Source organism: Neopelma chrysocephalum, unplaced genomic scaffold, assembly GCF_003984885.1.
Source record: "Neopelma chrysocephalum unplaced genomic scaffold, ASM398488v2 Primary Assembly neopelma1_103b, whole genome shotgun sequence".
NCBI lineage: Eukaryota > Metazoa > Chordata > Aves > Passeriformes > Pipridae > Neopelma > Neopelma chrysocephalum.
In genome coordinates, this window is record NW_020897767.1 from 547,733 (window position 1) to 563,154 (window position 15,422).

The following is a 15,422-nucleotide window of genomic DNA, read 5'->3' on the forward strand; positions in this document are numbered from 1 at the left end:
AAAGAACAGCAAAACAACTGAGCAAGGTGTCAGGAAAAGTTGGGGGTGCTCCATCACACAAGGTGCACGAGGGGGAACAACCATCGGTCAGAGGTGGCAGGCAAAGCGTTCTGTAAAGGCACCAGCACTGCTGCTGCTGTGGTGGCAGGGAGGAATAAACGACCTCAGGAGGCTCACCCAGTTTAAGGCAGGGTTGGGAGAAGGTATAGCTCGTGTGGAGAGGGAGTGATGGGTGGAAAAGGGACAAAGGACAGTGACAAGCTGTAGTACAGCAGCTGCTTCCACAGAACAGCACGTATTCCAAAGGAATCCAGTGCTCAAGGAACAACTGGACACGGCACTCAGTGCTCCGGTCTAGTTGACAAGGTGGTGACCAAAGGATGGACTCGATCTCAGAGGTCTTTTCCAACCTAAATGATTCAGTGATTCTGTAATCCAAGAAATGCTCGAGGGCTTTCAGGGGCACAGTGTCCTGGAGACATCCCCCTTTATGGTGGTGCTGGATTTGGGGCCTGCCTGGCCCACAGGCACCACCAGGTTTGGCTGTGCAGGACCACGCACAGGAACAGCTCCCCCAGACACGGCTCCCCTGCAAACCCAGCCCCGATGGACCACTGGCACAGGGGGGTTCATTCCCTCGCTGCAGCAGGACCCGGGACCAGGAGAGTTTCCTTAGTGACTCTCTGATCCTCCCTCTGTTCCTGCCACCAGCACCCAAGGTGGCACCAACACAAACCAGTGTCCTCTGGCTACCCCGAGGTGGGGATTCATCCCACAGCAGCACAGTTCAGCATCAGCCAATATTAGCTCTGGTCTATGGGAACTCTGACTGTTTAAATTTGGCAAGTTTGCCTCTGCCCAGATTTGTCACTTATTTGCCCAGAGCAAAAGCAATCCCGAGGAGCCAATCAGTAGAATAAACAATGTGTGAATGGGTAATTTCTATAAAACCAAACTTCTGAGTAACCATTGTTTAGCAAGCCCCAAATCCAAAGGCTGCTCGGCCTCTTGTTGAGTCTCTCAATGCTCCTAAAGTCAGAGTGAGCTCAGGACACGCTCAGTGCACTTCAGGATTTGTACCACTGTGTCCAAAACAACATTTTCCTGCTTCCTCTGAACCTCTCATCCATTTTCTCCTCATCATTATTCTGATATGAGAACCCCTGTGTTATTACTCACTCCTCAGCTCAGCCCAAAAGGAACTGAGTGCCCATGGAATTTATTTGCAGGAAGAGGACTGGGAAATAACCAGTTCCTGATGAACTACACTGGTAGAAAAACCCACTGGCTTCAGATTGATGTGACCTACAGCATGGAGTCCTCAAGTATTGCATAGCATGAGTAACAGAGATCTGCAGAGATCTTGATTTGAAGGGAATGAAGAGTGGCTTCCCAGCCTGGGAATTTATCATCTGCAGAGAACAACAGTGAACAGTTTGGGAGAGACAGGATCATAAGACAATGGTTTTATACCCAGGAACAGCTGGTTTTTGCCTTTTTGTTTGCTTAAGGCCCTCCAATTCACATGTGTGTGTTTTCCCCCAGATAATTATATTAAAATCCTGCCCTCGATCAGAGAATCAGAGAATTAGAATATGCTGAGTTGGAAGGGACCTACAAGGACCATCCAGTTCAACCCCTGGCCCTGCACAGACACCCCAACAGTCCCACCCTGTCCCTGAGAGCGTTGTCCAAACCTTCCTGGAGCTCTGGCAGCCTTGGTGCTGTGCCCACTGCCCTGGGGAGCCTGGGCAGTGCCCAACTACCCTCTGGGGGAAGAACCTTTCCCTGAGATCCAACCCTGGATTACCCAGCACAGCCAGCTCTGCATCCCTGTGCCTCACAGCAGCACTGCAGCTCCAAAGCCAAACAAAACAATGACCCTCCTGGCTACCAGAGGTGACCCCTCGGTGACACTTGGGGGTTTTCCCAAATGTTTAAGCCAAAAAGTTATTTTATAACAACAGAATGGCTAAGACAAGTTAATCTGGCATCCTTCGTAGATGAGGACACTCCTGGAGATCTCCTAACTGCAGGCAACCCAGTGAAATGGTAATTGTGCCATTCCCCAGGAACAGATGTTCACCAACAGCCTGCCCTGGAGAGGTCACTGCTGCTCCAGTCCTGCTGCTCCAGGGAGGGCAGTCACACCTCAGCATCTTTGGGAGAAGCCTCTAAGAGCCAACTGATGGAATATGCCGAGTTCTCTTTGCAACTCCTCCCATGGCACCACTTGAGAACAAGAGGATGTTTAAATCCTTCAAGTTATTTCCAGCAAGGAAAGCTGAGAGAATCATCCATCCCCTAATCCACTGTTGTCAACTGCTGTAATACAGTGACAATGGAGAGATACTTTAACTTCTAAGGGCAGTCAGCCCAGCTCTTCCCAAAACACTGGCCGAAGTGCTTTCACTAAATTAACACTCTAAAAACCCCCTCACTTTTAGAAGCCTCACTGCTGAGGGCATTCAGTGCGCAGAGACATTTTGAGTAAGTGTGTCCTACATCACGTTAAGCCCAACAGTGATGCCATTTGGTTTATAATTTCTTCTTTTTGTGTAATTTAGGAAAATTCTATTTTCACCCCTTAGTAGCAAATGCTGTATTTCTTTCTTCAGCCCCGAACAGACAATGTTTCCGTCGGCACTCACAGGATCCTCCCCCAGAGTGCACACAGTGTACGTTCAATTTTATTTTTATCAGCGCCGAGCCCCAGCCAGGGAGGGGTAACAAAGCCCACAGACTGGAGAGGTTTGTTTGGGACTGGCTCAGGAGCATTGTGTGAAAACCAGAGCCTTAATGAGGCACTCTGGCAGTTCTAGTATGTTCTGTCCTGTGTCACTCTCTGACAACTATTACTGTTTAACCAACTCACGGAACCTCAGAATGGTTTGGGTTGGAAGGAACCTTAAAGTTCATTTTGGCTCCTCCTGCAGCAGCAGAGCTGTAACAGCTGGGCTCGCAGATTTCTGGCTTTAAGGAAGAGGCTGGTCCCTGCAGCAGACACAAAACCCTCCTCACCTTTCCCCAGGTTCCAGCTTCCCTGACCGGGCACAGCCAGTCAGGGCTGGAGGTTGGGTTTAAGGGGAGGCAACCACGCAAGGAGCTCTGTGACAGTCCCAGTGAACCTTCTCAAGGGGGCAAATTTCCCCTGAGAACCACCTACCAGGCTCCTTGGAAAGGAAAAACACATCAAAAGATATATATGAATAAGACAAGCAGGCCTCCAGTGTGGTCACAATTCCAGATCCCTTTGTAGTGTAGCCACACAAATAAGGGGGGGGGTTTAGGTTTTTACGTTTCTTCTAAAAAGCTGAGGGAATAAAGGCAAGATAAACACCTGCAAATTAACTTGTTGCTTGTATGTTATTCCTTTACTGATACCAGTGAGTTCCACTTATTTAACTGGAATACTGAACTAAACTCACATTGGTTTGGAACATTCCCAAAATCTAATCACCCAGCATCAAGATGGGGATATTACTGTGTAACCACAACACCAGCATTCACAGTCACCCAAAGCACTGACATTCTAGAAGCTATTTAAAAATAAGTGATATTCTTGCCCCAGCCCAGCACTGTTACACTGCAGGCACACAGCAAAGCAACGCAGGAAACCAAATCACTTCATGTTCATTGTGTAGACAAACCTTACCCAAACCTCTCCAAAGTTAAGGCTGATGAGTGATTACACAATTATGCATGTACATTAGATACATACAATTACACATAACTAAGTTAACAGGACTACCATACCTATAATTTTAAGTCAGTGCTGAATTGCATGGCCAGTTTCATCACAAGCATGAAGCAGGAGCCCAGCAGCTGTTGGGCATAGGAAAGGCTTGCATCCCACTTTGGGCAGATGAATCAGCTCGAGTGACTCAAAATTGTTCCAGACTTCTTTCAGAGAGACCTTGGCAAGTTCTCCTCCCCAGACACAATCAGAGTGAGTTCAGGGGAAACATCCACTTTGACTCGTGAGTCACAAGTCACTACAATGCCCTCAGACCTGAACTATTTCTTTTTCCCTGAATCACGCAAAACCGAAGTGGAATTTGCTGAAATCTCCCAGACTTTTAAGGATATGCAGCACTCACATCTTTGTTCCTGGCCTGCTTCAGAAGGACAAGCTGTGACTCAGTCCCACCAGCCCCATCCCACCCCCAGCACAGTGACAGCACACCGGGCTGGCCCTATGGCCCCTATAGCTCCCAGAGAACCCCAGCACTGCTGGGCCCTGGGTCACCTGTGCTGCTGCAGGGAGGCCCCAGCGGGTGGGAAGGACAACATGCACCTAAGTTTGCACAGGAAACAACCACACACAACATTTTAGCTCTCCAAGATCTGCCCTAAGATCTGGGCACTTCCACCCCTCACTGCGTAGGAGCTTTCACGGGAAGGGAAGCCTCGAGCTCGGCCTTCTGACAGGTAAATTGATTCCAACAGGTTCAAACTCAGATTTGAAACATCCAGTTTAAATAATCCAGCAGCATCCAGTCATCCTAAACCATTTGTGGCTTCCTCCACTTAGCACCAGCTTAGACCACAAGAACTAAGCTTCCCTATTCTTAGAATCCCAGAACAGTTTGGGTTGGAAGGGACCTTAAAGTCCATCTTGTTCCACCCCCTGCCATGGGCAGGGACACCTTCCACCAGCCCAGGTTGCTCCAACCTGGCCTTGGACACTTCCAGGGATCCAGGGGCAGCCACAGCTTCTCTGGGCAACCTGTACCATGGCCTCACCACCCTCACAGGGAAGAATTTCTCCCCAACATCCAATCTAAATCTGCCCTCTGTCAGTTTAAAGCCATTCCCCCTTTTCTAGTATGAATAGCTGCAAATTACATACAGAGTTATAAACAAAGGAACAGCACAAGCAAGAGGCAGGGAGTCCATAAAAGCCTTTTTTAAAGGAAGAAATCCCAATACCCTGCAAATGTCTGTCTGATCGAGTCTGCTGCCAACTCACAGCACAGAAGCTGGAACTCGTATGGAAACCAAGATCCCGAAACACAAAAATAAGCCACAATATCCACACATCCAGTGACAGACAAAATCTGGAATTCCGTCCCTGTGCTCTATAATTACTCTGTTTCCCACTTCCTTTGTATCAGCCTTCAACTTGTCACTGCACCGCGAGCGCCGTGTCAGCGGCAGGGACAGCAGCATGCTGAAATGAAACCAAACACTGTCACTGTCAGTTCATGGAAGAGGCACTGAGATGTCCCTGTGAGCGCCCGTCAGGGCCGGGGACACGGCCAGGGCACCCACGGCTGCCAGGGGAAAACTCCATCGGGGCAAACTTTGGTGTTCTTTGGTCCAGAGGAAGCAAGGGATGGAGTCACCAGCCCCAATGTGCTGGGTTCGGCTGCCCGCTGCTGTGTGACCCCACAGAGCCCTCTCAGGGAACAGGACATGGCAGGGGGGACACAGTGCCCTGCCAGAGCTGGAGAGAGGCAGCACTGCTCCCACGGACCACAGAATCACACCATCAGCAAGGCTGGAAGAGACCCTCAAAGTCATCTCCAACCATCAACCCAGCACCACCATAATCACTCCTAAACCATGTCCCCAAGTGCCACATCCAGGCTCCTCTTAAACACCTCCCTGAGCAACTTATTTCAATGCCTGGCCACTTTTGCAGAGAAAAAAAACTTGGAGGGCTTGTCCAGTCTTCCTGACTAGGTGATTCTGGGAAGATGAGGAATGAGTACCTTCCCAACCCTTCCCAGGGCTGCCCACATGCTGACGGACACGGGGAGCAGGGGAAGGGGCAGGGGAAGGGGCAGGGGAAGGGGCAGGTGCCCCATCACCCCTTCCCTTCTCAGCCGCACCCACAGCAGGGAGCAGGGCACTGCTACCTAACAACCCACCCCTGAGCTCCCATAAAACACCCCCCCACAGCACAGCACAGCTCCTTCCTCTCCCCTAAAGCCACGACACCCCAGGGACCACTCGGATGTTTGTGCCACCATGTGCCAATAACAGCGTTTTGCTCAGGAATAATCTTAAATCTTTTTGGTAACACGATCTGAAGAATTATTCCCCGTTCACTTCTTAAGGGATGCAAACCCCATCCTTTGCTTATACGAGCATTAAAAAAAGAGAAGAGAGAGGCCTGGAATTCACTGGAATATTCATCATTTCCAACCTTAAACCCACAGCGTACAAACAGACGAATCCAGCAAGTCAGAAAGCAAAGCCAATTTAATCTGTGGCTCCCCTGAGGTAAATGTAGTTCACAGTCCTGCCCCCACCCCAACCTCAGCCATAATCCCTGCTTCCTGGAGGTACGAAAGCACTGGAGTGAGGAAAATTCTGCAGCAGGATATAATGATCCAAAATGACAGGGACAATAATGACAATGAATTTCATGTCTTCCAGTCATGAGCTGGGGATGCTTGACTGGGCTGACTCACACAATTAAATTGTTACAGGTACAGCAGGATGCAGTTACCATCCGCCAGCTTTTGGGAAGGAGCCTCCAGCGCAGGGAAGGGAGCGCTGAGGATGCACGGCCCTTTTGTGGGGAGCAAAGGGCTCATCCTGCAGGGACGTGGCTGAGCCTGCACCTCTGACAGAGGCAAAACTGGGTTAAAGATGCAGCTGGTTCAGGCCATTGATTTTATCCCTTTTGAGAAGGGTAAACCAGCTCTGACGGGCAGAGCACGGCGGGACTCGGCAGCAGCACCAGAGAACGGGGACCCAGGGGTTGTGCCAGGGATAACTGGGAAACTGGGGTTATCCTGGAGCCCCACTGCCAGCACCAGCAAGGAAAATACTCTGGCTGCTGTGGGTTTCCACTGTACCTGCAACCCACCAGAGGCAGCCAGCATTCCCCCCTGAATTCCTCACATCCTGCCCGTTTCCTCCAGGGTTTCACAGACAGCTCTATTTTATGGAACACAGGACAAAACATATCAGAAAACAAGAGGTTATGGAACATACACAGAGTACTTCCCTGGTTATACCCATGGTTAGTGTGCCTGCAAGGCTTCTCCCACCCATCCAGCCTCAGGTTTGAAATACCGAGGAGCTGTGTATTTAAAATCACCTATGGAAAGTATTTCTAGTGACAAACTGTCAGAGTTTTTATACCCAGGGAAGGAAAAACAGCCACAGAGTTGTCTGTAATACCCCTATTACAGCTCAACATCTCCAAATACCCATTTGTCAAACATGAATTATAAAGCTATAACATTTCATAATTCAGGACACACTCAAATCCTAGGAAAAATAGCTACAAGAGCCTAAATAAAAAAAAGCATTTATTCCATTTTTGACAGCTTAATGAATGCCCTACTCTTTTGCATTGATTTTTGTGTGTGTCTGTGTGTGCCTGAGAAGGATTTCTCAGGGGGTTTGCTGTAAACAGGAAAAGCAAAATCCTCTGCCAAGGCTTTTTATACCTTTAAATAACCTCCATATTAAAATATTTCAGGAGAGAATGTATACAAAACTACTGAGAATACAAAAAAAAAAAAGCCAACTACTTACATCCCAGCAAATATACTGGAAATCTAGAACAAGACATTAAACAACCCAATATCCTGATGTGGCAGAGGAGTCCAAGAAGTAGCATATGTTAATTCCTGTTTTCAGGAAATAGCTGGAAATTCAGAGAGCGGGGTCAGCAAAGTTCTAAAATCTTAAATTCATGACTGATTCTGGAATACAAATTTTCCTTATGCACCTAAAGGCTCATCTTGCAAGAAAAAACATGTTAAAAATGTCTGCAAGCACTTAGAAAAATAATGTATCTTAAAGAAAACCGTGCCACTTGGAATTGCTGAACACCTTACATTGACACACGCTGGCCAGCTGGATCCCTGCTGCAATGGCTCTCCCAGTTTTTACCATAATGAACTCTACATAATTCAAATGGAGATGAATTCTTCCATTTAAAGGGCTTTGGAACAATCCTGCCCTGATGCTGAGCCAGCCCAGCCTCTCCACTGTGCCTCTTCCCCAGCTGTCCCCGAGCCCCCTAAGTGGATCTGACAGATCCCTGCTCACATAGCAGCCGCCTTCTCCCCCCAAAATGTTGCCTCTTTGCTATTCAGGAGTATCCTCATACCAACAAATGCTAAATGCAGTCTGACATGTCCCCCTAAGAAACAAACTTGTAAGTTGTGGCTTCAAAGCAAACCTTGAATAAATAGGACACGTTGTGTACACCCCGGCTAACATCCAACATATGCTCTGGCTTCCCGATGCTCAGGCAGAGCAGGAATAGCCTCTGGACAAGGCTGTGATTTGCTCTTGCTGGTACTTCCAACATTTATAATGTACCATTTTTTTTTGCCTGTATAAACAATTTAGAAGATGTAATGAAGACGACCCCGGCGCCGTTTGGGAACGGCATCCTCATGAATTATGGATGGCTGGACGTGCCACCGGCCCCACCACCAATTACAGCCCCACACAAAGAGCATCCCTGGGCTTCCCCCTGCACAGGCACAGCTGGGCAGGGGCTGGAGCACAGAAAACACTGCCTCACATACCCAGGATTTTTAATTCTCCCCTTCGGTGCTGGGCACCAACATCTGTGAGCATTAACAGCCCCGTTATTAACAACCACAGGGACAAGGGATGATGGACAGGAATAAAGGAAAGTGGGAAAACAGGAGAAAACTACCTTTAACTGCAGTTACTGAAACAGTCAAGACCAATTTATTGATTAATTATTTAGGGAAGAGACAAGGGATGGACAGAGAAGAGAAAGATATCACTGACTTCAAGACTTGTATTTTTTTTCTTTGTCGTTATTTAATGCTCTATTTTATGACTAATCATTCTGAAAGTACTAAAAGCAGCTTAATTCCATTTATTACCCCCTTCTCTACTTTCAGTTCAATTCCCGTTCCCTTTGTCCTCCATTCCTCTGGATTTAGGGTGTGAAGCGTATCATTAAAATTCAAGTATAATGATTTACAAGACCTAAAGGGTGCCTGCTGAAACGTTATGACTTAAAACAAATTTCCTGTGGCCAGAGCAGGTTAACTGATCAGGATAAAACAGCTCATGAGCCCAGGGGCTGACCTGCAGAGGAGGCACTGCAGGCAAAACTGAGTCGAAACGTGGCATGTTAAGAACTGATTTAACATTTTAGTTGGGAAGTCTTCTGCATCAGGTGCAGCCTGAAAGCACCCAGATGTGTATTATCAACACACAAATTTCACCCCTTTCAGAACCACTTTATTCTTCAGGGAAACTGAGGTTTGGTGGAGCTCTGAGAGGTTTTTCAATTTTTTACCACTGCAAAATACCAGTTCTTTACATTCTGCCTAAGCTGTATCTTGTAAAGAAACCAAAATAAGGCAAGACATACAATATTTTTTCTTTTCTATCTTACACTTCTCCATTTCCAATATTTAGAGTCTGGGTTTGTTTTCTTTTGTTGGGATGGCACCAAAACCTCCAGAGACATCTCTCAGTCACTCAGAGCCCTGCCCTGATGGTGTTTGCCATCAAAACCCAATCTTTAGATTTACTGCAACACTGTTCAAAATAACTATTCATCCAGGAAACCTGAGGACTAACTTTAGGGTTGTCCTGAAAGGTGTATCTTTGGAATGTTGGGAGTAGTAAATAGCCACGATACAGCCAAATTACTTATTTAATCAGAAAAAACTTCACTGGATTACAAACAGATTTCAAGCTATAGTGCTCTTCTGAGGAGTGTAATTACAGTGAAGAGAACCACTCCATTCTTCTGGCAGGCTCCTGGGATCCCTTAGAGCAGGCTAAGGGATAGCTTAGGATAAGGAATAAAGAAATCTGAATTCCTTCTTTGTATCCACAGCAGCTCCTTGTACAGTGTACAAAACCCACCACGTAATCCCACAGCAAATTTTGCTTCCAAAAACCCCTGATTTCCTCCAGACCTTAAAAATAAGACAGATGAGATGCAGCCTCCCTCAGAGACAGGTAAAAATCAAGTCTGTCCCTTAAATGCCACCCTACTCCCAAACAAGAACCTGCACCTACGTATTCCCACACACATATATGAATTTTTAATTGTTTTTCCAGCTGCTGGGCTCTGTCTGAGACACCTGCAACTACCAACATCAGCTTTAGCCAGAAGCCTCATAAATACTATTGGAGCCCAGTGAGCTTCCAGAGTCCCTCCCAGGCCAGAAGCCCCTCTGATGAGCTGATGAAGTGTAAATGCATTTCTACAAAGGGAAAAGAACTCCCTTTGTAACCCACCCTGTGTAAAGACCTTTCTGCTGCCAAAGGGTCAGAAACCACATCTTCAGGTGCAAACCAACCAGAATGGTACCACTGGGGAAGTAAATCAGTGCTTCAGTTATTTATTTTGGAGGGGTCCTCCAAGCCTGTGAGGAATCCATGGCTTGTTGCCTTATCCAGAACACAGCAGGATATTCTGATATCACCTGTCCTGCCCCATTTCCAAGGAAGCCTTACCAAACTTTCTGTCCTGGAAGTGGAAGAGGAGGAGGAACACCACCAATCTGGTGGGACAGCACACCAGTCTGCTGCAATGAAGAGCCAGTCCACCTTCCAGGAACTCTTCCTCTCCGGAATCATTAATTAATTATTTAATTATTAATTAAATAACCCGTTATTTAAAGGGGCTTTAACAGAAACCATTCGTGTCTTATGGCAATCTCTAGTCTCTGATTGTAATTACCATGAATGCTCTTTTTGCAGAGCAACTAATTTTACTGATGATATAAAAACTAATTGATCCAGGCCTCATCCAACCCAGAGTGAGAACCACAACCACATCATCCAGATCCAGGTTAGGAGTTCTCTGCACAGTGGAAGTGCCACAGCAACCCACTGGACACTGCTGGAACCATCAGATTTTCCTGACTTCTTCCTCAGAAGAAGTGTTCAATCCAAGAAGTGCAGAGCACCATGCCCAGCTGGGAAGTTTTAGGGAATCACCAGAACACTTTCACACGGCACTACACCCACTAGCCAAGAAAACCAATATATTTTCTCCTACCTTCAGTAAGCTACTGTCACAAAAACATGATTTACCTACCAAACTCGCGCTTAAGAGGCAAGCTGAATCCTTCAGGCTGTTGTTCCTCCCTTTAGAGGCTCAATGTACAGGACCTACAGCCTCACATCCGTGTTTCTGCCCCCAAACCCAGCACAACACGAGCACTGGGAGCACAGGGAGCCACGTACCATCGTAGTAGACAATGGCTCCAACCAGCTTGTCCTTGCGCAGCATCGGGAACAGCTCCAAGGCCCTTGACTTGGTGAGGACATAACTTCTCTTCAGGCACTGGCTTCCTGCCACCAGGTCATAGAGTTTTATCCCAATCCAGTAGTACGGCAGCTGCCACCACCTGCGGGGAAAAAACACCCAGGAGGTGAAAACAATAAAGAATTTAGAAGTACATGCACACACTGTTATTGTAACACAGAGCACGGTGAGTAACTGTGTTGTATTACACCAGTTTTACCTGGTACCTTCAGACAAGCTCGTGGTACCACAATGTAATGTAAATACTCAAGTCTGAATTATTGTTTGCTACTGTTTTCAACAGAGCTGCTCACTGCAGTGAGTCAAGCAGATTCAAGGCTTTGTTTGCTCTAGAATTAGGATCTAAACTGGCTTTTTGTACTTCAGGACCACATCAAAGCAGTCAATCACCGACCTGCGTGAGCTCCAGCTTTTATTAGCCCCTTCCACTAAGTCAGGAATGATAAAGACAGGAAGGATCTTAATAAAATTAAGATCATTCAGCAAAACCTCCCTGCTCTAAGCAGCCTGTTCCAGTGAGTAACTGTTCTTTGAGATCTGAAAACCTAACCCAAAGCACTTAGACCCTGCTCCTCAGAGGAGAAGGAAACTGTTCTCTCCATACCCAACCAGCCTGTGGCCATATGGACTGAACAAAACGCTGTGATGGGTGTGTTGAAGGTAAGGGTGTGCTGAGAGAATAGCAAACAACATCCTGGGAATGAGAATTCTCTCCAGCTGCTCCTAACTGAGGTGCTGGAAGGGCCCTGAAGAGCTGCACCTCAAAGCAGCCTAAGAAAACTTCATGTTTCTGCAGCCCAGCAACATCTCACCTGCTGGAGGGCAGAGCTTGTGACAGCTTTGGGGACGTGCTTTGGGAAGGGGGGACCTGGGAACTTCTCCAGGGACGTGGACTGCTTGTCAGCAGGCAAGGGAAAGGGGAGATGGCTGAGCAGAGCTTACTTGTAGATGGGCAGCATGATGGGCAGCGGGGCGGAGAGGTGCGGGGCACTCTGCAGCAGGTGGGCACGCTCCTCCAGAGCCTCCTTCACCATCCTGTACTGCAAACACACAGCCAGGTCAGCCACACACACCCAGCCTCCAACCCACGGGCAACACTGAGCGAGGAACAGCACCAAAGCCGACACCTCACACCATTCCCACCCACCGAGATCCCTGAAAACCTCAACAGTTAAGGAAAACCACTCCCGAGAAAATTAAGTTTCAGTAATTTCACCTTGGTGTCTTGGCAGGTCAGTTGGATAATTTTGGGTTTGAACACAAAGCAGACTGAGCCACATTGCCCTAACGATGGGCAGGAGGCACTCGGGAGGGCTGGGACCTGTCCCACAACACAGCTTCTTCCAAGCCAATTCCCACAGCTAAATCCCACCCTGACTCCAAGCTGCAAATGCAGAAGGGTTCTTCTCCAGGCCAATCAATGTACATCGACATGAAGTTGTTCTTTGGCAAAAAAAGGTTGGTTTCTACATCTGGATAACTGCATGGTTTAGATATTTTCCCCTGAAAATCACCATTTCTGTAGCAGTGCTACAACTGCCAAAACATACTTTGAGAGGTTTCAATGGGAAGACAATGTAATTCCTCAAAACAGGAATACCAGGCTTCCAACAACACAGGAATACATGAAAGTATTTATATATAATCACTCAATCACCATATTTTCTTTCCTCTTGCCAAAATACACCTCTTATTTACCATCTTTTTCCCTGTGACAAAATAAATCACTCATTTACAATATTTTTTTCTTCATTCCAAGTTAAATCATTCCTTTACTACGTTTTCTTTCCCCATTCCAGAACAGGACAGACAGGCCCACTCCCCCAGATTCTGATCATGACAAGCAGAAAGCTCTTTTTTATTCTGAGACAAGCCCTGTCTCTGCCTTCCTGGCCCCAGATCCACAAGGCCTGGCCCCCAGAGATCTGAGCCAAGGCAGCAGCCTGGAAAGCTCCCTGGGAGAAGACACCTCCCATGCACAGTGGCTGTGGCACACAACAGTCAAGCAGTGAAAAAAATCAAAAGGAGACCCGGATCTAACTGGGACAGGGGAAGTGTCCACCAGAAATTCTTGCTTAACAACCAGCACAAACAATTACCTGCTCGATATCCAACTTCATGATGGCCTTCTGCAGGTACCTCACCCCACCATGGATCAATTTAGTGCTCCTGCTGCTGGTCCCAGATGAGAAATCATATCTTTCTAGAAGGGCTGTTTTTAGTCCTGTGTTACCAGAAAACCAAATTAACTTCTTAAATTACACAATTTGTATGTAATTCATTAAAGACACTTCTCCAGGGTAGAGACAATCACAAGAAAAATTACTCTGTACATGGATGAATTTGTATTCAAAGTGTAGTGCACTGTCTATATTGTAATGAAAAATTTTAGCCTCCCTCCTGAGGGAAAAGTCAAACCAGAACTTAAACAGAAGCACATTAAAAGCTGGCTATTTCACAATGGAAAGGCATTACAGCACATTACAGGGGCCACGCTCCCGCAAGCAAATGAGAGCTCGGATGCACGGCAGGAACAGAGGGTTTGCATGGACACTTCCAACTCCTTGCAGCAGAGAGCTCTGCACCTCTTGCACTAACAATTTAAACAGCATTCCAGAGAGGGGGACAACTGACAGCTTTGCTTGCTTACAGTTTGCCTGAGAGGTGCCCAAAACCAGGCCCTGGGCACCTTCAGGGAGAGCTCACCAGGGAACGTGGGCACACCCAGAATTCTGACGCAACAGGAAATATCTGAGCAGGCTTACCACAGAATTCTTTGGGTTGGAAAATCCCTCCAGGATCATGGAGTCTCCCCTGTGCCCATTCCCCACCTTGTCCCCCAGCCCAGAGCACTGAGTGCCACGGCCAGGCCTTCCTGGGACACCTCCAGGGCTGGGCACTCCAAACCTCCCTGGGCAGCCCCTGCCAAGGCCTGACCACCCTTTCCAGGAGGAAATTCCTCCTCATGTCCAACCTGAGCCTCCCCTGGCACAGCCTGAGGCCGTTCCCTCTCCTCCTGTCCCTTGTTCCCTGGGAGCAGAGCCCGACCCCCCCCCGGCTCCCCCCTCCTGTCAGGGGGTTGCAGAGCCAGAAGGTCCCCCCTGAGCCTCCTTTTCTCCAGGCTGAGCCCCCCCAGCTCCCTCAGCTGCTCCTGGTGCTCCTGGAAGTGCCTCAGCAGTGTCCAGCAGAGATTCTAATATCTATTGGTCTCCCAAAACTTTTCCGTCCTTAAAAAAAATCTAATTATTACTGGTAACTTCCAAAGATCAGAGCAATATATTTTTGTCAAATGTGACTGAAGATTAATGGACACATTCAGAAAAAATTTGGTGAAGATTTATCAAACACATGAAAAGCAAAATTTGTTGTTAAGTGAAGCAAACACAATAAAAGAGCAAGTTCCATGAATGAACAGCAACGAGATGCAACTCATTAACCAAATGCCCAGGAATATTTCACACCTCAGAAATCTCCTGACACAATCAGAATATCCAAGAAAAGGATAAACAGAGATTAACTGTAATAATTTCTACCTGCTTTGCAACTGCCTTTTCTGCCACAGCACACTGGTGGCACTGTCAGTGCATTTGTTTAAACTCACCTTCCCTCGTGCTTTCCCCAAGTCAAGGCTCCACAAAAAGTTAACATCAACCCTGCTGTTCCTGGGAGCCTCTGAAACCAGGCTGATTCCTTAATTCCCCCAGGGTGGGGCAATGGGAGCAGGGATCTGCTGCATGGACCTTCTTCAAGTTCACTGTACCTCCTGAGAGCAGAAGTTGTATAACCAGCATTCAGGGCACTCCTCTACCTTCCAGGAGATTTGAAAAGCCAGTCTTATAAGTTTATTATAAAGAATAAGCCTGCAACTGAACTTCCAGGCCCTTACCTCTGGTGGCTGCATCCAGAGCACAGCCACAGCCTGTTGCTCCTCCTCCTATGACAATGACATCAAATTCACTGTTGGTTTGCAGGGCCAAAATCTGCTGTTCCCTCGTGGGGAGATTGTTCTTTACTGGAACAACCTCTGCAGCCTCAACCTGCACCAAGGCACCCTGCAAAGATTAAACACAGCCCGTGATAAAGGGAAATAAAGGGAAAATTAAGATTTAGGAAAACCCAAGTTTGGCAGTTCCTAGCATGACCCCTGGTTTTTCCCAAACACGGGGCTTGT

The 15,422-nt window shown here is 47.4% G+C and overlaps 1 protein-coding gene across 2 annotated transcripts in view; it reads right to left on the minus strand.

Annotated features, from left to right (window-relative positions):
- Positions 1 to 15,422, minus strand: part of GPD2 (glycerol-3-phosphate dehydrogenase 2) — a 48,018-nt gene that overhangs the window by 17,653 nt on the left and 14,943 nt on the right. For both annotated transcript variants that reach the window (XM_027695843.1, XM_027695844.1), the window contains exons 3-6: positions 15,138 to 15,303; positions 13,351 to 13,475; positions 12,194 to 12,291; positions 11,170 to 11,333 (exon numbers count right to left, since the gene is read on the minus strand). In XM_027695843.1, the coding sequence (XP_027551644.1) occupies positions 11,170 to 11,333; positions 12,194 to 12,291; positions 13,351 to 13,475; positions 15,138 to 15,303 (553 nt within the window). The remainder of the gene's footprint in view (positions 1 to 11,169; positions 11,334 to 12,193; positions 12,292 to 13,350; positions 13,476 to 15,137; positions 15,304 to 15,422) is intronic.